Source organism: Liolophura sinensis, chromosome 11 (assembly GCF_032854445.1).
Source record: "Liolophura sinensis isolate JHLJ2023 chromosome 11, CUHK_Ljap_v2, whole genome shotgun sequence".
NCBI lineage: Eukaryota > Metazoa > Mollusca > Polyplacophora > Chitonida > Chitonidae > Liolophura > Liolophura sinensis.
In genome coordinates, this window is record NC_088305.1 from 10,195,463 (window position 1) to 10,215,132 (window position 19,670).

The 19,670-nt window shown below is 39.7% G+C and overlaps 1 protein-coding gene across 1 annotated transcript; it reads right to left on the reverse strand.

The window, feature by feature from the left end:
- Window positions 1-242: 242 nt before the first annotated feature.
- LOC135477851 (integrin beta-PS-like) lies at window positions 243-17,513 on the reverse strand. The gene is made up of 15 exons (XM_064758057.1): window positions 17,481-17,513; window positions 16,952-17,035; window positions 15,619-15,696; window positions 14,545-14,730; window positions 12,712-12,788; window positions 11,214-11,265; window positions 10,166-10,321; window positions 8,794-8,936; window positions 7,640-7,797; window positions 7,324-7,433; window positions 6,627-6,719; window positions 5,027-5,159; window positions 3,939-4,058; window positions 3,301-3,464; window positions 243-373 (listed from the first exon to the last, which is right to left on the reverse strand). Exons 1-15 carry the CDS (start codon window positions 17,502-17,504, stop codon window positions 290-292), a joined length of 1,662 nt encoding a protein of 553 aa, XP_064614127.1. The 5' UTR covers window positions 17,505-17,513; the 3' UTR covers window positions 243-289.
- Window positions 17,514-19,670: the final 2,157 nt, after the last annotated feature.

The window sequence follows — 19,670 nt, forward strand, 5'->3', positions numbered from 1 at the left end:
CTTGATAAATATTAAGGGCCAATTTCACAAGAACATAAAACTTTTCAACTGCACTATATATCTGTATTGGTTGTGGTCCCCTAATTTTAAATTCTGATAAAGGCCTTTCTTAGAATAACAGTCATTATGAATTGAGCTCACATTGTCAGAAAACAAGTGTTAAATAGCGTCGGTAAAAGTTGCGACCTCAGTCAGAAATGGGTTTGTGAAGTTGTTATCACCCCCCCCCCCCAATACACCACCCACCCACCGCATGAGCTCGACTGGAGAGTCCCTTCCCTCCTGAGTGTTACTGTGGGTTCTCAGTCGGCGTGGTCTCGCACATCGGGTTTGGATATTCAGTTATAGCTCCACGATACAGAGGGTTTTGTTGCTGAAACACAAAGAGAAATATGTCAATTAAGAACATTTAAATCACACGCTAAATGCACAAAACTTCTGCCTCAATCAAGCTGGGGTTTTGTTTTTTTTTTTAGTTTTTTTTACCTTAATCCGAGGTTTCACCAATTGAGCCTGCACTCAATTTCCTTTTGCAAAATCGGGCCAATATTTGAAAGATGCAGTTTTATCTTAGTGCACGGGAACCAAAGCGTGACAAATGGACGGACAGGTCAAAATTAATATTCCCCGCTTTTCATTGGATAAACAATAAATTTGATGGCAGGGTCACATGTACCAAGATCTAGCCTGTAACAGACACAAAGGATGCTGAACTTCAGTTCGGTGCATGGATTCTGATCCATATCACAGAAGGATATGAAAATCATGAATTTTGTGGTTTGCGATGCGTCAATAATGGAACATCCCCTTTGTGTTATTATGCTTCACATGTACGCAAAACCTGAGCTCAATATACGCATACAATACTGTTTGAGACGCCACTCTCCAAAAAAAAAAAAAAAAACATAATCTGTTACATTTAACAGAAAGTCAGTTGTCTTAGTGATGCTAGAGAATGTATTCTGCTATTGTAGCTGATTGTTCTGTTGAATATAGCATACATATTGTATTGATTCAACATAAAGATTCTGTTAGACTAATAGAGTATTATGCTGAATATAACAGAATACATGTACCATGTTATAATAACAGAATGCATTCTAGAAAGACTTAGACAACAGTCTTTCTGTTAAAATTAACAGGTTATTTTTTTTTTCAATGTATGCAAAACATGAGCTCACTGCAGGAATGCAAAAACCAATACTGTTTGAGATACAACCCTTGAGAAGTAGTGAGTGGGAAGGTCTTCCAGCAACCTGCGGATTGTCGTGGGTTTCCCTCGGGCTCTGCCCAGTTTCCTCCCAGCATAATGCTAGCCGCCGTCGTATTAGTGAAATATTCTTGAGTATGGCGTAAAACACCAATCAAATAAATAAATAAAACTTAACATTGTGTTATATTTAATAACATATAGCCTAATAATTTACATCAAATATATCTTAACATACATAGCTTAATATTGTATATGGACTGTACCTCAATATACACACCAGTATTCTGTATATAATATTAGGTCATGTCTATTAAGACATATTCTATCCACAACATTAGGCAACAGCGTATATTTTTAACTGTAATAACTAGTTAAACTGTTACTGGACGCTGACACCGACGCTCTGAGTATGAGGCTAGGACTCTAGTGAAAAAAAAAGCATAATATGACATTCACAGTCCATAACATTCTAAACTTACAGAAGTAATTATGCATCAGGGGATTTGACCACAATATAACGTAGCAGATAAGCCGCAATGGTTTACTAATCGATCTGTGCGACATGATTTCACAATTTCTAAACTTGTCCCGCCGTCGTCAAAGTGGATGCTTCGGAGCAAATATAAAATCAGTACAAATGGAGCACAGGCATACTTTTACAGACAAATTGGAGAATCATACAGTAAGTGGTATTCGACATGCACGGAAACCTCTCGCGGTTAAGGGACACAGATTACAAGAAGGTATCTCGCTTTATTTTGAATTTCTCGGTTTGACACGAGTGTAATCGTCAGTTATAAACTGAATAATTGATTGAATGGCTGATTACCTGATTGATGTATAACGTCTTGTTCAAGATTTTTTTTCACTTATATAGCGGACATCCGGTTTATGACTGGTGTAAATCATCCACCGACCTAAGTCTGATACACAGATATGCACTGATATCGCGGATGATACATGTAAACGTTTCTATATTAAGCGCATCTATCCAGTGACTTTTTATACTGGAATGCGTTGGTAAATATTGTTTTAAAATGAATAATAATCGATATGTCAATGTAAATTTATTGTAAATGATTGGTGCAAAATTCGGGCAAAATTCCGTGGCTCTAAGAGTGAGATTTCCATGGAAGTTGAATACGGCTTATTATCAACATCGTGATGATGATTGCCGCGGACCGTTTAATGCTATTTGCATTATCCTGCATTATCCACGCATGCTACGACGCATAAACTCAATTAGTCCACTAATTACCGCATTCTTTACTGTTACCTAGAAATACCAGGCTAATTGCATGGGCTATATATGCATTTGTATTCTGCTGGCGTTGACATCGGACAAAATCAGAACGAATACCAGTTCAGGGTCGCTTTTTGTAAACGACAATACAGCACGTTTTTGTTTGAATAATTAACACCTTAAAATGGATTAAATTCCTTATTTTTTTTCAGGTATTACAAAGTAGTGAACTAAGAACATTGCAAACAATTTTTTATGCTGTGCACAAAAGCTTCAGTTCCCCGGTTCACACTGTTCGTAGGTGCCTTGCGATGTGACTATGTGACATGACCGATGGCACTGGTTGGCCCATTTGTGCAGGCTTATGTTCTTTGAAGACCATGCACTGTTTCTACCCTTCAACGATAAAAGAGTTCGAACTCGAAACTCCCCAATGGCATGCATGTCTGTACATTACACATGGCAAGGTTTGTCAGTATCATACCAGAGATCTGTGGTTTATTCTTATTCTGCATACACACTCCAGTCCCCCCTCCCCCCACGAAACTGACCGCCGTCGTATAAGTGAAACATTCTTGAGAAGTTTACCTAAACGTAGAGGGCACCGTGCACGCCCTAATGGTTAGCGCGCCAGCGCAACATAGCGACCCCTCTCACCTCCTCTCACCAATGAGGTTGCACGGGTTGCACATGAGAAGGTATGCTAGTAAGCTGAAGAAGGTCGTGTGTTTCCATCGAGCTTTGTCCGGTTTCCTGTCCAAATAATGTTGGCCGCCTTTGAACAAATGAAATATTCTTTACATTCTATTCACATAAATAAAATAAATAAATCACATTGACTTACCGACGCCCATCTAGCGTTTTCGATCTCTTCCTTAAAGCGACTGTACTCTCTGCCATCGTAAACTGTCACACAAACTTTCCAGATGAGAAGACCGAGAAGTCCCGCTAATACACTGCCCACGACTCCTCCAATGATCGGCCTGATGTCGACGGGTTCGGCGCATACTGCCGAAAACACACGAAGATTAATATATTACCACGCGTGTGGGTGTACCGAATAAATAAAACAAGACAATGGAGTAACGACTGCTTTTAAAATTTCATCCCGTACGTGGAAAGGTGTGTGAGCAACCTGCGGATGATCGTGAGTTTCCCACGACCTCTGCCCGGTTTCCTCCCACCCTAATGCTGGCCGCCGTAGTATAAGTGAAATATTTTTGAGTACGGCGTAAAACAGCTATCAAATAAATAATTCAATAAATAAAACTTGATCACAAAATTATTTATTGTTGCTTTCTTGAAACCAGCAGTGCTTTATGTGTTTGGTTTTCGGAGTAAGTTAGTGTTAACAGACATCTATGATGTTAGTATAATATTTCAAATGTTGCTTTACGATGTTGCTATAGCCAGAGCAAAAACGTTTAGACAATCACGGTCAACCTTGGGATCTAATCTGACCATAAACTAAGTCACACATACCGATGACCTTCTGGGTCCTGATCCTAAGCCTGTTGTCTGTGCCATATTCGTAACTGAACTTAAAAGTGCAATCCGTCTGGTCTCCGAACAATTCCTGACAAATCGTCCCATTGTCGTCATCTGATGACGTCATCAAACAGAGACAAAACGCACAAATGACGAATACATGACGTATAGATGACACACGAGTAGTGACACGTAATGAATATCGAAATGATAGTGAAACAGACACATTTAAAGGATTCAATTTCGAATCAGAAGAAAGATTCGACAAATTAATACTTAAAAAACAGCACACTTTGACATAGGGTAACAGCTGCTATATGAATGTAGACTAACCGTAAGACTGAAATATATTTATTTCTATTTGAGTTTTAGAGCAAAAAATGATTATCTCTATTGTGTTTTATTATTGTATGTATGTACTTCCAAATATATTTATTTTTGCATGATATCACGGCGAATTACCCTCTGTATACTCACCTTCTATTACATCCACCTCAGTAATACTGATATCACCACACTTTACCCCCTGTAAACTCACCTTCTATTACATCAACCACAGTAATACTGATATCACCACACTTTACCCCCTGTAAACTCACCTTCTATTACATCCACCACAGTAATACTGATATCACCACACTTTACCCCCTGTAAACTCACCTTCTATTACATCCACCTCAGTAATACTGACATCACCACACATTCCCCCTCTGTAAACTCACCTTCTATTACATCCACCACAGTAAAACTGATATCACCACGTTACCTTCTGTATACTCACCTTCTATTACATCCACCTCAGTAATACTGATATCACCACACTTTACCCCCTGTAAACTCACCTTCTATTACATCCACCACAGTAAAACTGATATCACCACGTTACCTTCTGTATACTCACCTTCTATTACATCCACCTCAGTAATACTGATATCACCACACTTTACCCCCTGTAAACTCACCTTCTATTACATCCACCACAGTAAAACTGATATCACCACGTTACCTTCTGTATTCTCACCTTCTATTACATCAATCTCAGTAATACTGATATCACCACACGTTACCCCCTGTATACTCACCTTCTATTACATCCACCTCAGTAATACTGATATTACCACACTTATTCTCACATTCCTCAGCTGAATAAAGTCCCCTCTTAAACAAACGGCAGTTGACGCAGTCCTTGTTACAATTGCACACGCCGACACACGACTGTGGAGAAACCAAATTATCGCAGCTGTATTAGGGCATAAAAGTGTGGTAGATGTTACATGATTGTACAGTAGCTTATAGGGAAATGCGATCCAGAAGAGACGCCTTCTGAATCAGTAGAGTACATAGAGCAGAAATATTACGGTACAAAAGGTTGTTAGATGTTACATGGTTGTACAGTAATTTACAGAGAAATACGAACAAGAACAGACGAATTCAGTGGAGTTACTGTATAGCACAGCTGTGTTAGGATAGTGTATGCAGTAGGTTATACGGATAGGATGTAATAAATGTTAGTGGGAACTGTATTAGGACATCGCGGTATCGTACGGTAGATGTGCTTGGATGCCTCATCAAGGCAGTCTTTTTTCAAGCAGATCTTACTAAACCACCGTACGGTAGATGTGCTTGGATGCCTCATTAAAACAGCCTTTTTTCAAGCAGATCTTGCCAAAACCCACAAACAAATCCAATGTGGAAAATATCTGTACATATGCCTGAGAAAGGCAATCAATTACGTCATCAAAAAGTTGTAAGGGAAATGACATGGGAGTGTTTACCGCATTAAAATTACGGTAATCGACCACAAAGTAGTATTGACCATTTATTTCCTGACGAGAATTGCGGGTGACGAGAATTGCGAGTGACGAGAATTGTGGATGACAAGAATTGTGGGTGACGAGAATTATGGATGGCGAGAATTGTGGGTGACGTGAATTGCGGGTGAGGAGAATTGCGTGTGACGAGAATTGCGAGTGACGAGAATTGTGTATGACAAGAATTGTGGATGACAAGAATTGTGGGTGACGAGAATTGTGGATGACAAGAATTGTGGATGACAAGAATTGTGGACGACGAGAATTGCGAGTGACGAGAATTGTGGATGACGAGAATTGTGGATGACGAGAACTGTGGGTGACGAGAATTGTGGCTGAACAACTCTCACTTGCTGAGTCGTCGATATTGTCATTTTTCTCCATTTCTTCAATGATACATCCAGAAGTGCTTGAACATTTTGTCGGTACTGCCTGAAAATGACTGGTTTCGCATTTCCTACATCAATGTGTTGGTAGTGGAAGTCAGTTTTGGCTTATTCAGATATGGCTTTTGCAAATTGTCCCAATGTTTGCCAGTAATTGCTAGTAATTGCCAGTAATTGACATAACATATAGTTCTCTAGATAGGATCAGTCACTGTATTAAAGTGTAATTTCTATGCCTGATAGAACTTTTTTTTATTGGATTCAGTCTTATGGGTGAGCATACACATAGTGAGGTGTAGTATTATGGTTTGAAAATGATAGCATGAAAGGTGAATACCTGGATAGAATTGTGCCTATCTTTACCCTGACTGGACCGTTCTCTGGATGTCAAGCTAGACCAGTATTGCCATTGCCGATGGAAATAAAACTATAAAATTCAGCTTTCAAGTTAAAATGCAATATTTCGGGTTTCCATGTGTGCTTACCGGACAATGTTCACAGAAGTCGCCATAGCATCTGGACTCCTTGTCACATTTGCACTTCCCACAGTTACACTCTCCTTGACCGTTACACACTGCCTGAAAAAAAACGAACTTACGCATGCACAAGTTACAAAACACAGTGCTCACAGAGATCATCATAGCAACTGGACTCCCTGTCAGAGACACAATCTCCTTAATTACCATATACGCACTGGCTAAAATGAAGAGCGTGTGCATGCGCACGGTGCAAAACACAAACAATTGTCGTATTTGACATGCAATTTCGTTCATACCTATGCTACTCATTTTGCCTGACTCTGAGAGTTCTACTGATCTTGGAAAGATGTTTTGCAGTTTTTGGTTAAGAGATACATGTACAATTCACGGTCAGACTGTATTAGATTCGAGGAATTTCTTTTCGTCTAACATAACTGTCGCTGTGAGTTCAAGTTCAGCTCATGCTGACTTCCTTTCCGGCCATAAGTGGGAAGTTGTGCCAGCAACCTGCGGATGGTCGTGGGTTTCCCCCGGGCTCTGCCCGGTTTCCTCCCACCATTATGCTGGCCGCCGTCGTATAAGTGAAATATGCTTGAGTACGGCGTAAAACACCAATCAAATAAATAAATAAACAAATCTAACATAACTGGGACAATAAACAATGACCCAATCATTTGTCAACTAAAGCTGTCGGTTGACCTACCCCATTCGGAGCCAAACAGGTGTCCTGACTGATGGGACAGTCGCACGACGTCCCGTTGTAACCCGGGTTACACAAACACGTGCCACACTGACAGCGCCCTCTAGTGGGACCTGGAAGTTATAGAAACAGAACTGTAACAAAATTGTAGTAGAATTGACCATGCTGCCTTCAATCTCAGACTGGAACGTCATAAAACAAAATCTTTGGATATTATACTGTCTGAGTGTGAAATATGAAAATGTAATAACACAAAATGATATCTAACATATCTAATAACAGTTTTATAAGTGAAGAAATTCCTGACTAAGAAGCTCACCTCCACAGAGCATTTCCTGGTAAAGATCACAAGAGTAGTCATCACACTGGCAGTAGTCACCACTGAACCTCTCCACGGAGTTCGGGGACCGCGGGTTACAGAAGCACTGGCCACACACGCACTCCCCATGCCCAGAACACAAAAGTGACGAGTTGTGGCTGGGAGTGAGAAACACGACGAATAACGGTGAGTGGTAAAGTTTAGGTTACCGTTTTTGTTACGTGACAGATGTTATGACACCAAAAATCGGATGACTCAAGTGTCACAAACGTATAATAGTATATATATGACCGGCTTTTCACAATGGACATCTGAGAAGCGAATTAGCAACATATAGCAGCAAGGGCATAAACTAATAACAGTTAAATTTCACAAGCAGTCGCTATTGACACTCTACTTGAGTAAAGCAGAAAGAAAAGAAAAATCACAGTGAGGTTCAAGGGTCTGAATTAGAGGGATTCTGATGCATATTCGCGCACGGTCCCCGGCTACAGCGGTAGTACCTGTGATTGTCAGGTATGTCAGGCGCCTGGCAAATGTGTTCCCATTTTCAAATATAGCACTCGCGTACCGAGCAAAGCTCGGCGGTTTAGTTTGGGTATGCAGTTCGATACTCTCTTTAGTATGAAAAAACCTCTAAAAATCGAATCACACAGTAGATCACTTAAAACTATGCATAAATATACTTTCATTTATTTTTTTATTTTATTTTTTCAGACTTTTGTGAAGAGAGGCGCTCAAACATTTGACTTCTATGGTGGGTTTTTATGGTCCATACTATCAGAGATTAGGAACTCTGACGTCACAGGAAGTTTACCCAACTCTAATCACGACACTGAGTGTTGGAATAACTCTTTCTACTCATGACTGAAAGATAACTGAAATATGATCGCAAAAATCCCTTCCTTCTGGTGTACAACAGGCAAGGTAGGTCCTCACTACCGTCAGTATGGCTCATAAAGCCCACCATAGTTTTGAGACATTGTAATGCCTTTCAACACTCTCAAAAAAAATCTGAAAAAAATAAATGAAAGCATTTTTACGCATAGATTTCAGTTGTCTTTATGATGAAGCTTGCTTTGTATTTTAGCTTTCTTTTACTTTAAAAGACTTTGAATGGAGAATTCTGCTTAAAGCGAATGATATGTTCGTACTGTTGGCAGTTTCCTTGCTGCTCGTTGTCATCCAGCTGGCTCTCCTCACACTCACAGAGCCGACCTCTTCTGCCCTCGTTGCATTTGCACACCCCACAAGCGTATGTCCCATTACCGCCACTACACAAAATACTGTTAGGCTCCTGAAAATAGCACATCGTTATGAAATAGTTCAAGGTAAAGGGCACCTGAGTATGATAAATTGGTTTTTATTTATTTATTTATTTATTTGATTGATTGGTTGATTTGTTTTTAACATGTTCAAGGCTTCTGCTCTTATATGACGGCGGTCAGGTTTAGGAGTTGACGAAACCGATGTTACCTGACAAACCACCTGACCTAAAGCCGCAGACTAAACAGATTTGAAATTGAAGTCGCTGCAAAGCCCTGGTTCACGAAGTTTATAAAAGAGTGAGTGCTTGGGGTTTAACGTTGTACTTAACAATTTTGCAGTTATATGGCGACGAAGGAATCCTTAGAGTGCAGGTGATGTGCCTCCTTGTTGCAGGACGGATTTTCACCGCTCTTTCATCTAGTGCTACTTCACTGAGATGCCTTACCGAAGGCAAGTAAGCCGCCCCGCCCGAGCCATTATACTGATATAGGTCAACCACTCGTTACATTATCCTCTTCATGCTGAACGCCAAGCGAGGAAATTACAACTTCCTCTTCCTCGAGTCTCAGGTGTGACTCGACCCAGGATTGAACCTGAATCTACCGCTGCTGAAACGGACGCTCTACCAAGCTTATAAAAGGAAATTTTCTTTCAAGGTTTGCTTAAGCAAGACGTTTGCCATGCATAAGCAATTTGTGTAGACAAGTATTCGTCCTAAAATTTTCTAGAAACACTTAGTTTTAGACTTTGGCAAAAAAATAAAGCTTCCCGCAACCTGAATTCAGGAAACCACGTGAAACCGTTGCCGGGGTCGAGAAAGCCATTTGTGACTTAAGTTAAATTTCTAAACCTTCTCTCAGTGCATACGTTTTAGGTACACGTTACAATTTTGACATATTTGTCTTCATGTAACATTGATGAGGTGGTTAAAATTTTCATTCGTAGATCTCAACGATAAGGCGTAAACCGCCCCTTTAACTGAAGACAAAAATAGCCATGTGAAATCGATCCCATGCTCTAGACTAATTCCACACAGTCAAACATGTATGGCTTAAGTCAAACTTTAAAATCTTTGCACACTGTGTAGATTTTATTGGTAGATGTTGAAATTTTGACATTTATCTTAAGATAACATCGATGAGGTGGTAAAAACTGTAGCTTTGGGGGGACACATATAAGGTCTGAAATCAAAAAGTCCGAAATGGCAATAATTGTGGTATTGGGTCTTGAAACACAAGTGCAAAACGTCAAGCTTACCGCTTCGTCAGCCTTCTGGCAGCCACATTCGCAGATGATCTCCAGTTCAATCGTCAGAGTATCAATCAAACCTACTGGACCTATTATGATGTCTCTGCGACGGAGAGCAGGATTGCTGGGACATTCAGGCACCTGAATCTCTACGTCAAATGTCACCTGTGTACGAGACATGAGAAGAATGGAAATATGGACAGTGGGAGGGATATGTAACATGTCAACAAAATGGCTGACCAGTATGAATTTAAGGTCGCTGATCTACTGAATCTGTTGGATTTGCCTTATTTAATTCTCTGAAACGCCGAAAAAAGTTAGGGATTTACGAAAATTTCAAACAAGATATTTGTTGCAATATTTATTTATTTATTTCATTGACTGACCGGTATCTAACGACTACTCAAGAAATTTGTTAAGGGTTAAAGGGTTAAGGAAACCAGAGAGCCTGGAGTGAACCAAATGCAGCCCTTTGCTGGGTTAAATCCTGCTATCTCAGTGGTCAGAATCCGATCGGCCGATCTAGCGGAATTAGACAGCAAGGTGTCTCGAGTCTCTGAGTAGGGCCCATAAAATATGGATAGTAGTTAACCAATTAGTTACCCGTTTTAACAAGCCCCATCACCTACAGAAAAATGGGCCGTGGTCGAGTGATTCAGGTATTCAAACACTGGGACACAAGACGTGTCAGCATGCACTTGATGACGCTTGAATGATCGATCCTGAATTCTACGTTCCTTGATGACAACCGATCTTCTAACAATAATTATAAAGCAACGAGTATAATTCTATTAATAGCATTATCACCATCATTTTCATCAAATACCAACATGCTGTGCATACCAGCGCGTTACGCGTGAGAAAGATCTTCACTGAGGTATCAAAAATCGGTGGTTTTATGCCTCATGCACTCCAGTTTCCCCAAACCATAAAACTGACTGTTATTGTGTAAGTAGTAAAATCTTTACTACTGCGTTAAACGATAAATAAATCAAATAGGCCTAAATCCAATACTGATCTTCGCCTGAAAATATCTCTGAAATCTTGATTTACTTACCTCTTCTCCAATTTTAACATTTTTACACCGATTCGTATCTTGAGAAGTGCTTCTACAATCGGAAACAAAAGAAATCTGAATGCTTACTTGTACAATTACACACAATCAGTATTTATGCTCCACAATACAGACCGAAGTTCTTAAAGAAGCTATCTCAATGCGGTAGCTGTGAGTTCAAGTCCAGCTCATGCTGGCGTCACCTTCGGCCGTAAGTGGGAAGATCTCTCAGCAACCTGCGGATGGTCGTGGGTTTCCCCCGGGCTCTGCCCGGTTTCCACCCACCATAACGCTGGCCTCCGTACTAAAAGTGAAATATTCCTGAGTACGGCGTAAAACGCCAATTAAACAAAACAAATAAAATAAATAAAGAGTCTATCCACCAGAATTACTGCTATTATTTTAGCATTGCTCAAATACTCAATAAAATATTAGCACCGAAGCGATAATGAAAACATTCAGAAATCAAATAAAAACGGAGGGACATTTTTAAAACCAGCTAAAACAAACGCAAAGCCTCAACAACAATTCAAAAAGAACATTACCGTGACATTTTTACGAAATTTATATCTGTAGGCTACAAATTTGTACATCATAAAGTGTGAAAAAAACTTTATTTTACAATTTTGGCCAATAGTCCATGCAATAAATACTGAATAATTTAATCGCCAGCGACGTTGCCAAATAAATGAAAAACCAAAGACACACTAAAATCAAATATGTATCTCATGAAAGACGATGAAACATTGTTTAGGAAAATAGTGAGATGTGTTTTTTTTTCTGTTAGATTTTTCCAACCGAGTAAAATTGTTTTAAAACACCAGATTCTACGGTCGTCCGTTGTTACCCAGACGGTATCAATAACGTCACATCCATATACTGTATTTAAAATCGTTCGTTTCAAGGTCCTTTCGGCGAATACCTATATGTCTACGTATTTAGAATGATCAACTCTAGCAGTCACTAAGTGTTAAGTGACAAAAACCTGTTGTGACGTCACTGGCAATATGGTCAAAAAGACCAGAATACAAAGTTTCAAATGTATTTTACTGGGTTGAAAAAGTTCGAAAACAATAAGTTTAAAAAATTTTGTGGACAGTGTTTAATGCTCTTAATCTGACATATCCTTTACATAAGCGTATTCGTTGCTCTTAAATATAGATTGATAGATGTGACTTGGTAGATTGATTTCAAGTAAGAGTTACACTTTCTTCCAGATTGGCCGAGTGATCTAGACGGCTGATAAGTACTGTTGGCGTTACGGTGCCTTACCCCCAGGTCGCAGGTTCGAAACCCAGAGAGGTTTCAGTCAATTTTATAACTAGAATCTACGAAATGACAATACTGTTGATTTAAGCGTAGACTGAGTCGGTTGCATGGAACCTTCGTTCAAAAAGTCAACTGGCATATGTTTCATGCTGTATAGGGTATGGTATGACACACTGGACAGATCTGTTGTTAAGCAATGTTGAGTGAGACGAGATAGATTCAGCGATCTTACCCTAAGCACATCGATTGATAACTAATCGTCACTCCGTCAGTGTTGTTGGCCCGAAGTTCAACCGTTGAGGAGATTTTCTGTGAAAAGAAAAGATCAAAATTATCAATATTATATATATATATATATAATATATATATATATATATATATATATATATATATATATTATATAGATACGTATTTGTAACGTTAACAAGGCTTCTTCCCATTAGGTGGATCTTGTTGTAACGTTGTAACCCACTCTTCTAGAACTTAATTGTTTTAAATATTAAAGACTACAGCACAGAGTCTCAGTATAAATCCAGAGCAGCGACGACAGTGTGATTGTTGGCAAATGGTCAAACGTAACCTGTGGATTGCGACTTCATGTCAGTTTACCTCAGTTATGGATTTATTCTTATTGTTGGTGAAATTCCTTAACAAGTTCCTTAACAACTGACGAAACCGCTATGACCAAGGTGTCAACGAAAACAGTGCAGCGATGCCAATTGCAATTTGTTAGACATCACTGGTCTAAAATTACTACAAATGGTTTGTAAAACCTTGTAACAACAATTGAAAGCGACCGGGCCTCGGGGATGCTTAGTATATCAGCAGAATATTGGTTTACGCGGGAATACATTATAAAAGACTAACGCATAGAGAGTAGAACCATTAGATGTCAAGCCTAAAATATCGAAATTCTTCACTGTATCACAAAAGACTGGAACCGGCCCCGATAGCACAGCTGGTAGAGCGTCCGCTTCGGGAACGGTAGATCCAGAATTAATCTTGGGTCGAGTCACACATAAGACCTTAAAAGAAGAAGACGTAACTTCCTCGCTTGGCGTTCAGCATGAAGGGTATAGCGCAACGACTGGTTGACCCATATCAGTATAATGGCTAGGGCCTTGGGCAGTGAAGCAGCACTTGTGAGTGAGTGAGTGCTTGGGGTTTAACGTCGAACTCAACAATTTTTCAGTCATATGACGACGAAGGAATCCTTAGGGTGCATGCACGTGCAATGTGCCTCCTTGTTGCAGGACGGATTTCCACCGCTCTTTTATTTAGTGCCGAAGCAGCACTAGATAAAATAGCGGTGGAAATCCGTCCTGCTACAAATAGGCACATTACATGCGCTCTAAAGGTTTCATCGTCGTCATATGACTGAAAAATTAAGTACGACGTTAAACCCCAAGCACTCATTCACTCACCTCAAAGACTGGTGACTGCTTCTCTTTAACACGTTACCAACTTTATTTACTATGTTTTAGGTTGTTTAGGAAATGCGTCTGTCCATATCACATGTGATATCACAGTCACGTGTCACCATAGGCAGCAAACGCCAATTATCACACTATCGTCGCTGCTCTAGTTTTTACTCTCCATGTTGAGTAGTCTTTTGTACTGTGACTATGGACTATATTTATGGTACATGATTGACATACAAATGCAGGACTTGATTCTCAGATTTAATAGCATCAGTTGTATAACAGTGTCAGTTGTATACCAGTATCAGTTGTGTACCAGTTGTATACCAGTTGTATACCAGTATCAGTTGTATACCAGTATCAGTTGTATAATAGCATCAGTTGTATACCGGTGTCAGGTGTATACCATTTGTATAACAGTAACAGTTGTATAATAATATCAGTTGTGTAACAGTATCAGTTGTATACCAGTATCAGCTGCATACCAGTATCAGGTGTACACCAGTATCAGTTGTACACCAGTATTAGTTGTATACCAGTATCCGTTGTATATCAGTAGCAGTTGTATAACAGTATTAGCTGTATAATAGTATCAGTTGTATAACAGTATCAGTTGTATAACAGTATCAGTTGTATAAATCTACCTTGTAGTTTTCTCTGACCAGTTCCACGATATTGCCCGAGTCCTGCGACAGCGTGCCTACCGTGGAACCCTCAAGGACCTCTGATAGCCCCTTGTAAGTCTGACTATAAGATCGCGGGATTGCGAAGATCACGTTAATCTTTTTCTCACGGATTATCTCCCTCATTTGCCCAACTGAAGGATAATCCTGTAGGGTAGAAAAGAAAAACATCGTAAAGAATCATCGTTACCGGAATTGATTTTAAACAAACGTGGCTCCTAACGTGGAACATAATAGGTGGTAAACGGTTCAAATCCGGCTACTATTACTTTTGGCAGGAATTTTTATTATTATTTTTATTATTATTATTGAAATAGTCCTTTATGTACTGAGTTACGTATCTGTGTTGCTTAATCCGTCCGACTATATGACTAAAGGCATATTGTTCGGTTAGTCAAACTGTACAGAAACAACAGATGTTGCTTTTGAAGACACTTTATTTGTTTGTTTGATTGGTGTTATACGCCGTACCGGTACTCAAAAATATTTTACCCATACGACTATGGCCAGCTTTATGGGGAGAAACCGGAAAGAGACCGGAAGAAAACCACATCCATGCGTAGGTTACTGGCAGACCTTCCCTTGCTCCTGAGTCATTGCGCCGTGCTGACACACTAAACCCCTCGGCCACGGAGGTCTCGAAGACACTTTAGCTATATCCGTCATTAGGTGTCATACATCGAGCGATCTTTGTAGCTATCTTACCACCAGCACTAGTGCTTGTTGATGTCGTTGTAAGGGGTGGTGTTATCCTTGTCCTTGATCGTGAGGTGTAAGTTTGAAATGCGCATGCGTTGCAGCTTTTGACTGCACTTTCGAAACAAGAGTCAATTAGATCCTGGAAATTTTCATCTTATACGTTCAACATTCAGACTTTTTGCCATCGGAACTGGAATAGATTTTTTAAGCTTTTATCGAGTAATAAAGATCTCTTGCGAGATGTGAACGTTTCAACATTTAAACTAAGCAGCAAAGTAGGTTTACATTATCTTTGCACCATAGTTGAATCATTCGTGACTCTAGCTGGCATCTTACCTGATTGAGATCTTCGGTGTACAACCCTTTATCGTCCAGGTGACACTGACCATCATTCGGCATCACGATACCTGCCAACTAAACAGAAACAACAGTGGTGAGCATTTGTTCAGGTGTTTCAGATCCACAGTCAGTATGGAGAGTGGTAATCAGATTTGACTCCACATTCTGCAGGTGGCCAACTGGACAAACGGTTCACAATAATCAAAGTAAGATCACTGGCCTTTAATTAATTCGAGCATCGATTCCCTGTGTTTGACATAGTCCAGCTATCAACAGCTGGTCTTTCACATAATCTGTCATAGGCTGGTGGTCTTGAACGCGTTCGGTCATCAACTGCTAGTCTTTTGACCAGTTCTGTTATTGACTGTGGTGTTGGGACCAGTTCAGTCATCAACTCCTGATCTTTTTTACCAATTCTGTCATCAACTAATGGTCTCTTGAAGTATACCGTGTACGACCTGCTTGTCTGGCCAATTCGAACGCCAACCGCTGGTTGACCCACTGTGAACATCGTCTGATGGTGTTTGACTACTTGGAGCATCGATAACTGGTCTTTGACCAATTCGAACATCCACTGTTGGTCTTTGACCAATTCGAACATCGTTTGATGGTGTTTGACCAGTTTCGAGCATCGATAACTGGTGTTTGACCATTTGGGAACATCCACTGCTGGCCTTTGATCATTTGGAGCATCAATTTTTGGTCTTGACCAGTTGGAAAAATCGATTGTTGGTCTTTGAGCAATTCGAACATCCTCTGATGGTTTTTGACTAGTTCGAGCAAGGATAACTGGTCTTTGGCCGTCTGGAACATCGACTGCTGTCTTTAACCAGTAGGAACATCGATTTCTGGTCGTTGACCAGTTGGAACATCGATTCTGGTCGTTAACCAGTTGGAACATTGACTGTTGGTCTTTGACTATTTGGAACATCGACTACGGGTCTTTGACCAGTTGAAGCATCGATTTCTGGTCTTTGACCATTTGGAACATCGACTGCTGGTCTTTGACCAGTTGGATCATCGATTTCTGGTCTTTGACCATTTGGAGCATCGACTACTGGTCTTGACCACCTTGAACATCGACTGTTGGTCATGGACCAGTTGGAACATCGACTTTTGGTCTTTTGACCAATTTGACCGTTGACTGCGGGCTTTGACCTATTCGATCATCTACAATGGGCTGCATGCGGCCTTACGTTAGGAAGTCTGTCAGGTACATATCTCAAGGGCCTGTGGTGTCCTATCAGCTTTTTCAGGCTTCCTCCATTTATGATGATTCAAAACATTTGATCAGTAAAACGTTAATTATAAAAATTAAGGAAGACAATACCTTGCCATCTCCAGCCGAGTGGAATGAGGCGTCTGAGGAATAGATGAGTAGTTTTCTTGACACATCTCGCCAGCCTATCTCTTTCTGCAAACAGAACCAAGTAAGAAAGAAAATGTTATGTCGAATAAACATTTCTCTGCAGTACGACTGTTTCATTTACGAATAACTATCACTGATACATTGTGGTGGTCTTAAGAATACAGGGCGTAACACCATCGCTTTTACTGCAGACGGTACAGGGGGCACATGTTCTTGCAACACATCTTGGTCGTAGAATCGATATCAAATATTTACAAAGAAAGCAACAAGGTTTTGCAACAGGGTTGCAAACTACAGACAACTGTACCTTATAGCAATTAATGTCAGTCTTATCGACCCAAAGACTCTACAGTATCAACACGAAAGAAAACTCCCACAAGCTTGTTCACTAAGTGAGTATGAAAAACTATCAGCAACCATTCTTTTCCTTTAAAAAATTGTCCTCACATTAAAACCCGTGAGAGCATTTTTTCCAAAACTGAAACCTTACCCTACACGCTAGGACCTGCATCATAGCGTCCAGCCCTCCTTCGGCGAATCCAGGTTACCAGATATTTCTCCTTTGTCTACGATGTTCTGAAGACAGCGAAGTATTTATACGCAGAATAGAAAAGCAGGTCCACGAAATGACCGTCCTTCAACTCTGGTATTCAGTGAATTGACATTTGATTTATGTCATATAAATAAAATACGTAGAAAGATACAGAACGGATTTATATTGTACATAGAAAACAATTAAAAACATATCACGTGAAACACACAGAAGCGAATACACTGTAACAATTACTGTTAGTGTTGTACGTATAATCATTGTGCACTTATGTATGACTCAGCGCGGCGCAATGACCGAAGACTTGTACTCTTCCTGACCTAAAGCGTTCTTGTGTTTCTTTCTTACCTAAGGTGCTCTTGCTGAACTAAGGTATTACTGTGGGCCTAAGGTGTTCTTGCTAAATTATAGGGCGTTCTTTCTTACCTATGGTGTTCTTACTGACGTGTTTTTGACGCTCAACGGTTTTCTTGTTGGATTAAAGTGTTGTTTGTTGACCCTAAGGTTTTCTTGTTAATCTGCTAGCCGATAAGTGATTCTGTCCCACAGTAAACTTACCTTGAACTGTGTGACGTTCGGGGTGAGACTTAACAGATGTCGGAATGAATACGGGGGTCCACAATCTGAACATGGGTTCTTTAGTCTGCGAGAAGACACAATGACGCATTTATTAAGAATATATAAGATATAAGAAAAGAACTCAGTGGACAATGTTAGCCCTTCGGTGTTAACGTCCTTGAGTAGCTAAATTTTATTAAGCATATTACTGAAACATGTAAAGATGCCGGAAATGCGGATAAATGTCCTCAATCAACACTCTAGAGGTGTGATTTTAGAAGCCAACTGTGTATTTACAAATGTTTTAATTACTGTACATCTATTTGACGTTTTGCTCTAAAAGTTTCTCTGACAAACTTGAAAAACTCAATGAAAGAGCAATTCGCTTTGATTTCTTAGATTATGAAACTGAAACATATTACTTTCTAAGTCATACACAATAACCACCAAAAGAAAAGACTCACGTTATACAACCGATATCTTAAATGAAAAAAATTATACAAACTGTGTGGAATTCCTTCTCCCCCTCTTAGATATTCATTGCGACGTAACTGTTATTAAGGTCTTATTCATACCATATTGTTTAACGTGCATTTTTGGTCTCAGTAAAATACGTACGTATAACGTGATAATCGTTAATTTTAAAATCTGTAAAAGTCAACTACAAAAGGAAGAGTTTGGAATGCACTAGAGGGCCACATCATGCTTACGTGCGAGATGTAGGTAGCCAAAATGTGTTTGGAATGCCGTGTCCCTGAAGAGCTACACGGCACAGCTAAGCACGGTGATATGTAATTTGCCTAAAGGAGGCTAATAGTCAAAATTAAAATACTTAATAAAAACCACTGCTGACAGAAAATTGAGATATTTTATTTCACCTCTTTCATGTAAGATTGAATAAATGTGTTCTTTTTTTTAAGCTATACACATCAAGGTGTATTGCCTCAGAGGTTTATAAAATTGTTGAGAATATACACCCTGATTACTTCCATGACATAATTAAGATAGTGCAGAGCCACTACAACCTCCGAGATAACCTTATTGTTAGTTTACTCCGATACAGAACGAGAGCATATGGGTATTCCTCTCTCTCATTGTGCTACAAGATTTTTTTTTGGCTTTTATCTTGTTTCAATCACTCTTTTCCAATATAGCAATAATTAACTTTTGAAAAAAAAAATTCAGAAAAAAATTGTACATATCATTAACACACTTGTTTTTCTTGTGGTACTAGTTATTTTTTGTCCCGTCGGCATACACAGCCTTAGGCTAATGTTAATTTGTTGCAACCAAACGACGTTAAATTTTGAGATTTTGGGATTTGAGATTTCAGAAATTACGGTTTGATTAAACAGCCCAATCTGGGGTTTTGACCAAGAGATAAGGAAACTTGCTGAGGCTTTCCTAGCCGAGTAGTTAGCGTGCCTAACGCAGATAATTTACTCCGGTGCTTTTCTCCAATGTTGACTGCTGTGAGTTCCAGTTCATGCTGGCTTCCTCTCCGGTCGTAGGGTGTGAGGGTGTGTCAGCAACCTGCAGGTGGTCGATCATGGGTTTATCCATATTTTCTCA